Below are 15,493 nucleotides of genomic sequence, written 5' to 3'. Positions count from 1 at the left end.
CTTAATTTCAGTCTCGGGTGATCTGTCTTCTCTACATACAATAATTCAATTTTCGCTTGTACTTTAGGATCTGTTGGCTGCTTTCCATACGGCAAATCATTGTATCTTGGAGCAAAAGCCAGTAATCTGTGCATCCCATCATTTTGCTATTCCTAGATTGGATAACTTAATTCCTAGGTTGTAGGGAACAAAGGCTAGGAGACTTGTTATTCATCTGCCTTTAGGTTCTCAAACTTTATGCAACATCTACGTGAAGATGCAGATGTAGATAAAAAATCGATACCAATCCCTTACATAGCTTATTCTGAGCAAAACACGTGCCAGTCATTTCTGAGCAAACACAAGAAGATGATGGACGGAGCACTGAAACTTTTCAGACACTCACCCTTAGTCACAGATCTGGGTTGAATCCATCACTATTCTTTAGCTCACTTCCGAACCCCAATTTAGACACAGCAATATGAAAATCAATATTGACCCTGTGCCTCATGGGAACAGTCCAGCCCGAACTGCCAAGCCAATCAATCAATCAATCAATCATAACACTTGTATAGTGCGCTACTCACCCGGAAGGGTCTCAAGGCGCTTAGGGGAAGGGGGCCGCTACTGCTCGAACAGCCAGGTCTTGAGTTGTCTCCTGAAGGCGAGGTGGTCCTGTGTCAGCTGAAGGTGGATGGGGAGGGAGTTCCATGTCTTGGCCGCCAGGTAGGAGAAGGATCTGCCTCCGGCGGTGGCTCTTCGGATGCGTGGTACGGCAGCGAGGGCGAGGCTAGCGGACCGTAGCTGGCGGGTGGCCGTGTGGAAGGTCAGGAGGTCGTTGAGGTACTTGGGGCCCAGGTTGTGGAGAGACTTGTGTGCGTGGGTGAGGAGCCTGAACGTGATCCTCTTGTTGACGAGGAGCCAGTGCAGGTTCCTCAGGTGGCCGGAGATGTGGCTACGTCGAGGGATGTCCAGGATGAGTCGGGCGGAGGCGTTCTGGATGCGTTGTAGTCTTTTCTGTAGCTTGGCTGTGGTTCCGGCGTAGAAGGTGTTTCCGTAGTTCAGTCGGCTGGTGACGAGGGCCTGGGTGACTGTCTTCCTGGTTTCGATTGGGATCCATCGGAAGATCTTGCGGAGCATGCAGAGGGTGTGGAAGCATGAAGAGGAGACGGCGTTGACTTGTCTGGTCATCGAGAGGGTGGAGTCCAGGATGAAGCCCAGGTTGCGTGCGTGGTCTGTAGGCTTGGGGGCGGTGCCCAGGGCTGGGGGCCACCAGGAGTCGTTCCAGGCAGAGGGTGATGGTCCAAGGATGAGGACTTCCGTCTTGTCTGAGTTCAGTTTCAGGCGGCTGTTCTTCATCCACTCGGCGACGTCTTTCATCCCTTCGTGGAGGCTGGTTCTGGCGGTGTCGGGGTCTCTGGTGAGGGAGAGGATCAGCTGGGTGTCGTCGGCGTAGGAGATGATGTTGAGGTAGTGTTGGCGTGCGATGGTTGCGAGGGGTCTCATGTAGACGTTGAAGAGGGTGGGGCTGAGTGATGATCCTTGCGGGATGCCGCAGATGACTTCGGTGGCCTCGGAGCGAAACGGGGGGAGGCGGACTCTTTGTGTTCTTCAGCGAGGAACGAGGTGATCCACTTCAATGCCTTCTCTTGGATGCCGGTGTTGCTGAGGCGTTGGACTAGGGTGCGGTGGCAGACAGTGTCGAACGCGGCGGAGAGGTCCAGGAAGATGAGTGCCGCTGTTTCCCCGTTGTCGAGAAGGGCTCGGATGTCGTCGGTGGCTGCGATGAGGGCGGTATCGGTGCTGTGGTTGGCTCTGAAACCAGACTGCGAGGGGTTGAGGGTTCCATTAGTCTCGAGGAAGGCGGCAAGCTGTCTGTTGGCGATCTTCTCGATGACTTTGGCAGGAAAAGGGAGGAGCGAGATGGGGCGGGATTTTTTGAGGTCGATGGGGTCCGCTGTTGGTTTCTTTAGTAGGGCGCTGAGCTCGGGATGCTTCCAGCTCTCCGGGAAGGTGGCGGTGTCGAAGGAGGTGTTGATGACGTCTCGGAGTTGGGGTACGATGGTGGAGTCGGCCTTGTTGAAGACGTGTTGGGAGCAGGGGTCAGTCGGAGATCCGGAGTGGATGGTGTTCATCGTGCGGGCTGTGTCTTCGGTGGTCACTGCGGTCCAGGTGCGGAGGGTGACGGTGGGGTGCGTTGGTTCGACGGTTGGGTGTGAGGATGGTGCGCCGAAGCTGTTGTGGATGTCGGCGATCTTGCGGTGGAAGAATGAGGCAAGGGAGTCGCAGAGATCTTGTGAAGGGGTGATGTCGTTGTTGCCGGTGCTGGGGTTGGAGAACTCCTTGACGATGCTGAAGAGTTCTTTGCTGCCGTGGGCGTTGTTGTCCAGTCGATCCTTCAGTGATTTCTTCTTGGTTTTGCGGATGAGCTGGTGGTGCTTGCGGGTCGCGTGTTTGAGGGCGGTCATGTTGTCAGTGGTCCGGTCGAGGAGCCAGGCTTTCTCGAGGGTGCGGCAGGTCTTCTTGGAGTCCTTGAGTTCGTCGGTGAACCAGGGCGCTTTATTGCTTCTGGCCTTGCTGGGAGGGTTCTTCAGTGGTGCGAGGTCGTCGGCGCATGCTGTCAGCCACTGCGCGAAGTTGCGGGCTGCTTCGTTGGGGTCTGGTGTGCTCGCAGGTGGGTTCTGGCTGAGGGAGGTGGTGAGATGGTCGGCGGTGATCTTGCTCCAGCTTCTGTGAGGAACCTGTTGCGGCTGGTGGTGGGTTGTGGTTTTTCTGAAGCTGAAGTGGACGCAGCTGTGGTCGGTCTAGTGAAGTCCGGCGGAGTGGCTGAAGGCGATGTGCTTGCTGGATGAGAAGACGGGGTCAAGCGTGTGGCCGGCGTAGTGGGTGGGGATGTTGACCAGTTGCTTGTGTCAGAGGTAGGCGAGGTTGTTGCGGTCCTTGTTGTTCTCCAGGTGGAAGTTGAGGTCCCCTAGGAGGATGTAGTCGGCGGAGGGGAGGGCTTGCGGGCTGATGAAGTCTGCGATGTCTTCGCTGAATTGTGTGCGTGGTCCCGGGGGTCTGTAGATGAGGGTGCCTCTGAGGGTCGTCTTTGGGTCGGTGTGAATCTGGAAGTGGAGGTGTTCAGCGGCGGCGTAGATGTCGTCGGCGTCGGTCGTGATGCGGACGGTGTTCTTGTGGACGATGGCGATGCCTCCCCCAGTCTGGTTGACGCGGTCCCTCCTGATGATCTTGTATACATCCGGGATGGCGATGGCGATGTCAGGGGCAGAGGAGGCGTTCATCCAAGTTTCAGTGAGGAACGCGACGTCTGGTGAGGTAGTGTCGAGCAGGTTCCAGAGTTCGACGGCGTGTCTGTGGAGGTAGCTGGTGTTGAGCAGGATCCATTTGAGGTCGCTGCTGGGGTTTGGCTTGGCGGGCGCGGTGCATGTTCGGAGGCAGGTGAACTTGCAGGTTGTGCAGGTGAAGGGTCCGTGGTAGCGTTTCGGGGCGGCCCGGCAGCAGGTGGGGTTCTGGCTGGCATTGAGGGCGGCGGCGTCGTAGGTCTGTCGGGTCATCTTGCGTCGGTGGGGGCCAGGGGTCCTGGCACTGGGTGCTGTCCAGGCGCGGATGGGCGCAGAGGGGCTTACCTTTGGCGCGCCTTCGGCGCACAATCGGCGCGCCCGCTGCACGTGACCGCAGCGCGTACGCGCAGTCGCCATTTATGGCAAAGTGGGAGGGAGGGAGGAGCAGCTGGGAGGCGGGAGCGGGGAGGGCACAGAACAGAAAGATGGCGTGGCCGTTGGAGGGCGACGGGAAACGGGGAGCGGGGCGGGCACAGGGGGCTGAACAACAATGAAGCGATATACTGAGAGGAAGTCAGCAAATACAAAGCGATTCAGGGAGAAATACAGAGAGAGGCAAAAACACACGCACGAGGAAGGAAACAGTTAAAAAACAAATCAAGGTTAAATACAGTAAGGCAGAGACACACGCACGAGGAAGGAAACAGTTAAAAAACAAATCAAGGTTAAATACAGTAAGGCAGAAACACACGCACGCAAAATGCGTAGGGGCGGGGAGCACAGAGGCAGTCACAGCGAGGCTACGGGCAGCAGCGAGGCAAGGGGCACACACACAGCTGGTGGCCGTGCGGCGCTGGGGTGTCCTGAGAACAGGCAAGTCTTCCCTGGACCGGAAACAAGCCTCCTGGGACCAGTTTCAGGGTAACACCCCTCCTCAGCCAGGCTAGCTTGAATCCTTTGGTAAAGTGAGCAATGACCCACGTCTGGGCATACCCTGCCAACTTAGGGTGAACAAAAAATTTCTGAAAAGCCTAATGCAATCCAAGTTTGCTGAAGTGGTAATTTTGCAGCGTAGTAGAGGCTGCAGAAAAGGGTGGGCTGGTCTTACTTCTTCAATTCGTATCTATCAGTGTTTGAGCTTGGTTTTCTGTCTCCCCAGATGAATCCAAAATCATGCTCTATACCTTTTTGAAACATCTTGGTTGAAGGTAAGAGGCAAATGATAAAAAAAATATAGAGAAAAAGAAGGACAAGTGCTATTTTGAACACCTGTCCCCTTACTAAAAGGGATATAGGGACCGCTTTACGAAACTATGAGGGAGATCTTGCGTCGGTGGGGGCCAGGGGTCCTGGCACTGGGTGCTGTCCAGGCGCGGACGGGCGCAGAGGGGCTTACCTTTGGCGCGCCTTCGGCGCACAATCGGCGCGCCCGCTGCACGTGACCGCTGCGCGTATGCGCAGTCACCATTTATGGCGAAGTGGGAGGGAGGGAGGAGCAGCTGGGAGGCGGGAGCGGGGAGGGCACAGAACAGAAAGGGGGCGTGGCGTTGGACGGCGGCAGGAAGCGGGGAGCGGGGCGGGCACGGGGGGCTGAACAATAATGAAGCGATATACTGAGAGGAAGTCAGCAAATACAAAGCGATTCAGGGAGAAATACAGTGAGAGGCAAAAACACACGCACGAGGAAGGAAACAGTTAAAAAACAAATCAAGGTTAAATACAGTAAGGCAGAGACACACGCACGAGAAAGGAAACAGTTAAAAAACAAATCAAGGTTAAATACAGTAAGGCAGAAACACACACACGCAAAATGTGAAAGGGGCGGGGAGCACAGAGGCAGTCACAGCGAGGCTACGGGCAGCAGCGAGGCAAGGGGCACACACACAGCTGGTGGCCGTGCGGCGCAGGGGTGTCCTGAGAACAGGCAAGTCTTCCCTGGACCGGAAACAAGCCTCCTGGGACCGGTTTCAGGGTAACACCCCTCCTCAGCCAGGCTAGCTTGAATCCTTTGGTAAAGTGAGCAATGACCCACGTCTGGGCCTACCCTGCCAACTTAGGGTGAACAAAAAATTTCTGAAAAGCCTAATGCAATCCAAGTTTGCTGAAGTGGTAATTTTGCAGCGTAGTAGAGGCTGCAGAAAAGGGTGGGCTGGTCTTACTTCTTCAATTGGTATCTATCAGTGTTTGAGCTTGGTTTTCTGTCTCCCCAGATGAATCTAAAATCATGCTCTATATCTTTTTGAAACATCTTGGTTGAAGGTAACAGGCAAATGATAAAAAAAATATAGAGAAAAAGACGGACAAGTGCTATTTTGAACACCTGTCCCCTTACTAAAAGGGATATGGGGTCCGCTTTACGAAACTATGAGGGAGATACCCTGGTCTTTGGAAAAGGGACAGGTATGTAAAACAACAAACAAATACATTCCCTTTTCGCCTCAATAGTGAAACAGAACATTAATTGTGTAGTAGTATGGACAAATCTTACATGATGCCTCATTTGAAATAGAATACAAGGAATGTACATTTACAATTGCTGCATGAACATAAACAAACAAAAATGCTTGTTGTGAAAAAGTGTAACCGACTATGTGATTTATAAAAAAAATTTATTCAGATATCTGATTGTTAAAAGAGGTTCGTGATCACTAATGTAAAAACATATGATAATCTCATTAGAGACCAAAATTACAATAATACATCCGTAATGATATTGAACAAATTAGACAATTCTAATTTATAAAGCAATGCAAAAATGATTCTGAGGAAACTGTTGACACGGTGTTTCGGTGACTCTTCACCTTCTTCAGGACAAAATTGATATTTCTAGTTATATCTAATGATATGAATGGAGAAAAGGAATCTAATAGTCTCCTGCTATCAATCGCCAAATCCCAGGTGTATGACCAGATGGTTTTTCGGGAGCTGAAATACTCTTTGGGCCAAGTTTATAATTTAGTGTGACCGAAACCAGAAATTGCTACTACTAACAAAAAATATACTTTACTACTTCCCCTTTGAAAATATATTCCTATCATTCTATCCCTACTCTAAACTACCCCTTTTCACCCCATTCCTGTCATACTATCCCTACACTAAACTTTACTAAATACACATGAATCAAGAGAACAATCCTTGTCCAACCAATGCATAAGAAAAACCCACACAAAAATTCTTACTAATCTTGGGTTTCGGAGTAGCGTGCTACTCACCAAAAAAGCACTACAATCCTTTGTCAGGAGTTTTAAGCAATAAATAAAGACATTTACAATTACAGTTATCGGTAGTAGCTTTGAGAAGTAGCACAGCATTACCCGCACACATCGTAAAGTTGACTACCTGAGAGAGGTGGCGATATCCCAGTTATCTGTACTAAGATTAGTGTCCTGATTTTTCAGTTTTCTCTGATGGATATGTTACCTTTTCTTAGTAGCACCTTAATGAACACCTACTGTGTGACCCATCAATCAGAGAAAAAGTGAACAAATGCATGCAAAACAATATTGGAAAATGATAACAAAGATGTGAATGTGAGGGACTCTTGGGACTCATTAGAGGATATATATCTACCTACTCTTAATTGAACAGACTCAGGATTTAGATATGCCATTCGTATTTAAGGACAATTTAAAGGAAAGGAAACTTGAACAAGAGGACAGATTCACTTAAAATCTGGCATAGGTTATTGGTGCTCCAGGCACAAGTTTTTGCACTTGGATACAAACAAAGTAGAAAACGCTCTTTTTCTCCTTAAGCAGCCTTGCTACCGCAGGGATTACAAAGTGTTTGCATGGAGGTATGAAAGTTGACAGGAACAAGAACTAGGGAGTGAATATTAGAAGTTGGATGCTTTTGGGGTTCAAAGAAGAGATAACGAATGCATCCATTAACATGAGGCTCTACTGTAGAAGAATTTGTGAGGAAGCAAGTTGATTTCTACCCGAGCACTCTTACATACAGAAATGTATGCTAGCATAATCCTCATACCAAACTCTATAAAGATTGAGGACATGATAACAAGCATTGTGGAGTTTAAACGTGGCAAATAATCTGGCTGTGTTCGCTACTCTTCTCAGTTCTATTAAACTTTCTGGATATCACTCAGCTCTATCCTGGCAAGAGTATTCAACTCACTTTCAAAGAAAGCTACTCAGAACTTCCATAACAGTACTTTCACATAAGTGCCAAATGTACCTTGGTGCAGACCTCAAAATGAATCATCACATCAGAACCTTCTGTTTCAGACAGGCCAATTTTCTTCTATTTTCAACCAAGAGGAAATCTTAACCTGGGGTAGAAGGTTGGCGTTGCTGGACCATTGCTCACTGCCAGCCTCTGGAAGAAAGATATTGAAGTTGGCCCACCTTCAGGAAAAAGCTCAATAGTCTCATGTTTGGATAAATCCTTGCACACCAAGAAAGCTATTAACTGCTTTTTTCCTCACAATCTTTTCTTCTTAGCATTGTCCACCTGTTTTCATAGCCTTCATTCATCCCCATCATGAATGCAGCTTCACTTGAAGTAACTGATCTTGTTGCATATGGAGCACCATCCAAAGTGAACGTATGCATAGAGATACCCAGAACCATATGATATTTTGGTGAACACTGAGAAAAAGCTTGGATTAGAATTTGGTACCTTTGTTTCACCTTCAATAAATTACTGAATGAACCACATTTGCTATCACATCCTTTATCAATTATCAACGCCCCCTTAAAGCTGTTCATGCCTCACTTATAATGGCCTGGTCAATTAGGCTCCAGTTTAACTGTCCGAGTTGTGAAGAAGATTACATATTGTGGCAGGACATTTGGGAGGTCCATTGAACTTACAACACAGGTGGGATCCCCAGAGTATGTGGAAAAACTTGATTACGGTTAAATTTGAGTCTAGGTGTAAAATGTGGACTTTTTTGCATTGTAAAAATAAGGTATAATAAAAAATAAAGGTATTACCTAAAACGAATGGTGGGGGGGGGGGGGGGGTGAAACTAAATTCAAACATTGCCCTTTCATATTCAGATGTTCCTTTCAGGTTGATTCATAGGATGTAATCATTTTACCTCCACCACTGTGCTCGGCTTCTTGCTTAAAAGTGGAGGCCTCCCGCTAGGATAATGGAGGAATTAGGGAACACAAGAAGTGCCCACATTTTCATAGGTATGTTTGGGTGATCGCAAAAAAAGGGAAATTGCCTAAAATGGACATCCAGGGCACACCCTCCCTGCAAGAATTGAGGCGCAGGATGAGTAACTCTAACTATTTAAGACGTGTGTAAAGCCAGAAGATGCCCCAATAAATACAAGATATGGGGTGCTTTGTGCGTTTACTCCCATAACTGTGATTCATAGGTACAATACACCTCCTCCTTGGCTTTCCTGATACCAACAGGCCAGCTAGCCCTTACCCTCCGAGAAAGACAATAAGACATGACACCCGCACACACGCACACAGGCAATGTTTTAGATACTGTACTGGGGATACAAGGGATTTTTTGCTCAACCTTACCAATATAGCAACATTTTGGGACAGTGCTACAGATAATAAGAATGGTGGCCACTACATGGTATGTTCCATTTCAAATAGCGACACAATATTTAAATAGGACCAGTTTTTTTGCATAAGAATATTTCTACCTGTATCAATTCAAGAGTTTGGTTGACTTTATGTGTACATATGATTTATATCTTATGTTAAATTAGCTTCTTGTCTGTTATTTTTATAGACCCCTGAGGAAGGGTCCATGGAGTGACCCGAAATGCATTTGGTTATCGAATTCATGTGATGTATATACAATGATTGATTGGATTTGACTGAAACTAATGAAGACATTTTGAAAACAATGAAAATTAAAATATAGAAGATTGAACTCATAATGAAAATAGTTTTATATTTATTCGGAACAGAGTTTCAAATATCTATAAGGAATCTTTGTTTTTCCATGTAACAAGTGCGCACATTCCACAGGGAAGGACTTTCCTCACCAGACCACCATTTCAAATAAGCAAATACTCTTAATTTTCCATCATACGAATATAAAGTTTACTTTTCTGCACTTTAGTATTTTTTAAATGCAATATAACAACGTTTTGACAAAAGGCAGAAACCTCATGATCCCAACTTCATTCATAAATTAAACCCTGGAAATGCAGAGAAATAATCCCACGGATATGGACTCAGTTCATTTTTTTAATAACACAGCTCATCCATTTAATTTCATTTCAAAGCGAAAGCTCAGTTCGTCTCCTGCAAACCAAAGGGAATAAATGTAGAACAAGTTCCAACCATTTAAACATTAAAAGTGTCTACTAATTAGTCATCTCAATGTGTAAACAAGATCATTGTTCCATTTTCTGAGCTACTTTGAGGTGACATCCGCATACCCTTATCTGCTTTGAATGCCCGGCCTTGTGCCCAACAGAGGAAACATAACTTTGCTTCTGGCGGCTGTTCTGCACCTGTATTTTGAACCTAATTTGAAGTAAATTAACCAGCTTTCTGCGTGGTTCTTGAATGAATTTCAAGGATTAATAACAAATTGACTTTTGAAACATTGTCAAATATAAACCAGCACAGTTATGTCACAGCATGTCTTAAATAATGCTTGAAGAATATTTTCATTTTCTAGCACATTTAACGACATTAAACACTGTGGTCACAAAAGTTGCTTATGAGAATACTGCTTTTATAAAAAATAAAACATTTGGGACTTTTATCTGAACTGAGACACGAGCCATACATTGTGCACTTGTCTAGAAGACAATTTAAAAATAATGGGTCTACCCAGTGACCCTAGAACCCGGATATAATGTACATATGTCGTCGGACAGTTCTTCCGCAGGGATCATTAACGTTAATCTGATTTCGAGAACAAGTAAATAGTGCCTGCTGGACCTAATTATATGTGTAATAAATAGCAAACTGAATAAATTATTAAAATGAACATGTAATGATATACTTTAACGTTAATATGTGTGTGTGTGTGTGTGTGTGTGTGTGTGTGTGTATATATATATATATATATATATATATATATATATATATATATATATATATATATATATATATATATATATAATGAAAAGTAAGCTGCTTCTTATGTAAGTGAAGATTGCAGTATAGAATATTGAGGGGGGACTAGCAAGGTCACGCAACATTGTGACCTCTCTATCAAGGATCAAAATATCAAGACAGTAAGTGCACAGGCGGAGGTATGGATTTACTATTCTTAACCCCACATCTACGTACTTTGAAGATATATATATCATAAAAGTTTTTATAAGTGGTGCTAGTTATAGAAAATACATGTCAATCTTTGGGCCCTCGATATTGTGGTCACGATATTGTATGACCTTGAAATTCCCTCCTCGGAATTTTGAAACCACATCCCAAATGAAGTTCGGGTGCAGTGTTCATGTGATTCAAACAAGCCATGGTGGTGGCAACAGATATAGCACGAAAACAGATTCAATGGCTGATTGTGATTTCACTAATTGTTTACTAAAAATCCCTTAAAAAGAGTGAAGACACAGACCAAAGAAAGGAAGGACACTGTCAATGTTTCGATCCCAGCATCACCTTTTTGCAGGGTCTTCATCAGGGCAGGGTCAAAGGCATTACAAACGTAGCATCCCTTACATTTTTAAAAGAAGGAAATATGCACCCAATGTAATACTCAGACCCTTAGAAGCTGGTAAACGGTAATCTAGTCAATTGAACATTGAAACCTTTCAGATTACTTATGCTCTGACTGTTGTGAACTGTCACTGTCCAGTGAAAAAGGTTTCCATGGAGAGTGATGGTGAGCTACATTCAGTGAAAGACTTCTTCTCTGGAGAGTAAGGGTGCAGTCTACCGCAGGCTTAAGGGCTTACATGGGGTGTCCCTGTAAAGAATAACGTCTGAGCACTCAAGAACAAGTTCTAAAAACAACTCCTATCTGAATAAAAGAAGAGGAACTATAGATTAACTACCAGTTCAATGATGATTTCTCAACATTTCTTTATATAAATATGTGTGAATATCACGATGATCTTTGGTACCAACATTCTATTCTGGACAAGAAGGTCTTACCCATAGTTCAAGAATGTACTAGATATTTTGAATTATTTACTTTCATAATTGACTTAGCTATTATTGTGTGGTATTAAAGGGCCTGTGACCCTTATTTCTCTCCTCAATGCAAAATTCATGTCTGAGCACATATTCATTTGGCATAGCACATATTTTAGCATTGAGTATAAGATTTACACTGTACAATACATTAGGTGTATATTCATTTTCTTAATTAGAATCTAAATTCTTGAAAATCAGGGTAACCAGGTCCCACTGTAAATTCAGGGTATGCTTATGTTTTATTCCAGACTGTGTTATTCACTTATGAACTTTCCAGTAGTTCATGATCTTTTCCTTATGAAAAAGACAGAACTTCTTTATGGGAGTTGCACTAGCACATTTCCAGTGTTTCCATATTCACCAGATCAGTGCTTTACTCGTGACTCTCTGAGCTAGGAACGCTTAGTGATTCAATAATTTCTCAGTTGCACTATTCAGACAACTCTGGAGACTCCTTCTGACGTGGAATCCATCTCCAGGACCCTGTGCTTTAGTTGTTCTTGCCAGCCTGTGAACCAGTCACTTTGTATTAAAGAACCCCTGCCGCAAGGAGACGAGCACCCCATAGCTGGAGGCGGAACACTTTAAGTTTGCGGCACCCTCTGTTCCACCCTTGGAGGTGCTGTGCTTTTCGGAGTGCTCAGTGGGAGTGTGCACGTGCCCGGGAGTACATAATGATTTTCACTGGGAAAACAAGATAACCTCCCATTTTGCAGAATGTTTTAACAACTGTAGGAAGAGAATGGCCTGAAATAACCTAGAGGAGCAGAGCCATACCACCTGTCCTACCTAATGCCCTTCCATTCTCTTGCCATCACTGACCATCCCCTGGCCTGGGAACTGTAATTGATGCTCAGTCTAGGACCGCAGGGAGCAGGGCGGTCATACATTGGACTGAACTAGACTCACCCAGGCTTGGATCCCGGATCCAAAGTCAGTAGACTGGGAGATCACCACAATGCTGCCCCTCTCCATTCAAGGGAGGAGAAATCCGGAAGGAGTTATGTACCTGTCTACAGAAGAGTTGTGGGCCGATTGCTCTCCAGTAACATCTTAGTGATGGGTGGAGTAAAGATTGATTTTTTTTTTAAAACAGCACATGGGTCCTTTCCTGGGAGGTGCCCTGCCTCATTAGTAAAGACCCTGATGAGAAAAAGTAGAACTGAGTGCAGGTGAGTACTTTAAATGCTATCAATCATAGGTGGTGAAAAGATAGCTCATAATTAAACAATGCCTCTCTAAGACTCCATGTTCTCAATTGTACCAAATTTGATGCCATGTCATTCCTTTAGCCCTGTCAGCTTCATAATGGTGCATTCAAACCTTTAATTGTCAGCCAACTGTATGCCCTACCTGGACCCTAGGCTGGCCCCACATGGACTGGTCCTTCTAAATGCGCCTCTCGGAGAATTGGAATTCCACTAACAGGCTAACAGCACGTTGATGAAAGTCATCTGAATGTAATGTAAGTTATAAGCTGTGCAATGAAGACTGGTATGCCGACACTATACACCACACAGCGCACTGCGCATGCACATTATGTGGGTAAGCTTCTTCAGTCACTTCTCAGGTATATGAGGTCAAGACAGCTGAACGCTATGCACTGTTAACACTCTTGACGGCTATAGGAAATCAATCAAGAGCTAATTCATAAAACATCTTGACATAGGTTGGAGGCTCAGCTGACATGGAGCCCAATTACACGCACACTCGACATGTGAGAGCCATGCGCGTGCTTCATCATTCACGGTCCTCGTCATTGTATTTCAGAAATCCGCTCATCTTCGCCTGGCGAAGCTCCCTGAGCCCAAGGCGTATCACAAGAGCAAGGTCTGGTGGTCCGGAGTCCTCCTGATGGCAGTCGGGGAGCTGGGGGTCTTCATGGCCTACGGATTCGCCCCTGTTACTCTGATTGTGCCCTTGGGATGCGTCTCAGTCATAGGTGAGAAGCTCTTCCTTGCTTTGTTTTTCAGGCCTGTGTTGGTTTTGATGCAATTTTAGGTAAGAAAATACCAAAAAGCATTAGTTAAATGAGTTACTGTTTTTTCTCTATCGCAGCTTCTATCGGAATTGGTGATCATTTTCTCTTCTCTTGGTTTGTTATAATATGAGATGGCATAAATATGCCATACAACGGTCAGGGTCGGGAACTGGGAAATAAAATAATTTATTTTCTCTATAGGGTACTTTCAAGTTTTTGAAATCCGTAAAGAAATTTGACCATGTTGCCTAAATGAAAAATAATAAACTGATTCTTATCAAAACAAACATTGGCAAAGCCAAATAGATGTTTTAAAAAAAAAAGACGCGATGACGCAGCTGCTGCATTATTTTGCATGCACACACATAGCCACACTTTGAAAAGGATACAGGCTTTTTTTTTAAATGTATCTATGTGAGGTGGATCAGGAAACTAAAATGTAGCACAGAAGGGCTCTTTTAAAATGTAAGAAGAAAGCCTTTTTAAAAATAAAAGAATATGAAACGGGGATGTGCAGGTTGTGGAAGCAGTTTCAGGAGGGGGTGAGGAGTGAAGCAACGTGACGGGCATTGGGGTAAAGCAACAAAGCAGGCAGGGAGAAGAAACACAAGGGAGAGAACGCGGGTGAAAGAGCCACGTGGGTTGCAGGGGGAAAAGCATATGGACAAAAAAGAGCACCATGAGTGCAGATGGGGTGGCTCAAGAAGCTCATGGGCAAGAGATAGCACAATGAACAGGAACAAAAGCACACAAGGAAGGCATTTGGAAAGCATATGCACTCTGTGCGTAAACAAAAAGAAAAAAGCATTGGGATAGCCAATAGGTCTCGCCTTTGGGACCTTATAAGTGTTTAGTTATCCAGCACAATATTCTTGGTGCAACAACATCAACTGTTGCATGGCTAAACACTTATAAGGTCCCAAAGGCGAGACCTATTGGCTGTGCCAATGTTTGTTTTTCTTTAGGCACAGGGAGACTAAGTGATTTGCCCAGAATCACAGGATGTTTGAGTTCCCGTCAGACTCGAACACCTGGGTCCCCAGCTTCCAGGCCGGCCGCTCTCGCGGTACCAAGGGCAAGGTTGGTACCTTGCCCTTGGGAGTGGGGGAGGGGGGCACTAGGCTCAGAGGACCCCCTCCTACAAATAGGTGCTTTAGAACACAGGACGAGCGAAGCGTGTATTCAATCTGCGCTGGTTTTAAAAACTTGTGCCTTTGAGGACCCAAGCGCCATGTGTGCTGGGTATGGTTTTAGCCAGGCTGTTTCCCACCAGCCTTAATTGGTGGTGCCAGCTACACTGAAAAGCAAAGCACAGTGTTTGCCAAACATCTTCGAAAACATGTGTGCATCTTAAGTGTCCTAACTCTTTTTTGCCTCAGCAACCACTGTTTTCCCTTCACTCCCCTTTTAAAGCCCACCCTCCCAAAAAGGAACATTTGCTCATTTCTTTGCTCTGCCTCGTGTACATTGTACATGCATCTCTCAATATTCCTCCCCTCCATTTGAGCTGGGTTTTTTTGCATCCCCTCTCTGCATATATGTATAATCACTACTTGCTTCCATCGGACCTTACTTTTAATGCTGTATTTCTCCTTTCACCCTCTATACATTTTACCCCTCAGTTGACCACTAGATTTATTTTCATTGTTTCTTTGCACGCTGGTACGATACTTGTATGTAAAGCGCTTGATGCCACCTGGCCTTGTGTAGGCACTATCTGCCACATGCATCATTGTAAGGTTTTGCGATTCCTTATTTGCGATTTTTAGGGAATCGCAAATAAGGAATCGCAAAATGGGATGCATGATTTTATTCGCATAATATTTGCGATTCGGTAAAAATCGCAATTGTTACCGAATCGCAAATATTATGCGAATTCCTAATTGCGATTTCGCAAATCCCATTGATTCCTATGGGCCAAAAGGCCCATAGGAGTCAATGGGAAGGCATTTACAAATAGCGAATTTGAAAATGCGATTCGCAATTTGTTAATGCATTCCAAGGGTGCAGAGAGGGGTCCAAAGGACCCCCCCCTGCACCCCTGAAATGTATTTTAAAGTGCATGTTTCACACACACATGTCCTAAGGACATGTGTGTCTGTAACATGAAAGTTTAAAAATGCATTTTTGAGCAT

At 45.4% G+C, this 15,493-nt stretch overlaps 1 protein-coding gene across 2 annotated transcripts in view; it reads left to right on the top strand.

Annotated features, from left to right (window-relative positions):
- The window catches only part of NIPAL2 (NIPA like domain containing 2), a 590,087-nt gene that overhangs the window by 164,623 nt on the left and 409,971 nt on the right, over nt 1–15,493 (top strand). For both annotated transcript variants that reach the window (XR_015309920.1, XM_086966045.1), the window contains exon 3: nt 13,148–13,319. Coding sequence is in view for 1 of the 2 variants with exons in the window: in XM_086966045.1 (XP_086822171.1) it covers nt 13,148–13,319 (172 nt within the window). In the remaining variant the exon portion in view is untranslated. The remainder of the gene's footprint in view (nt 1–13,147; nt 13,320–15,493) is intronic.

Source organism: Lissotriton vulgaris, chromosome 4_1 (assembly GCF_964263255.1).
Source record: "Lissotriton vulgaris chromosome 4_1, aLisVul1.2, whole genome shotgun sequence".
Taxonomy (NCBI): domain Eukaryota; kingdom Metazoa; phylum Chordata; class Amphibia; order Caudata; family Salamandridae; genus Lissotriton; species Lissotriton vulgaris.
Note: the sequence above shows the minus strand (reverse complement) of the source record. Positions and strands in the feature narration are given on the sequence as shown.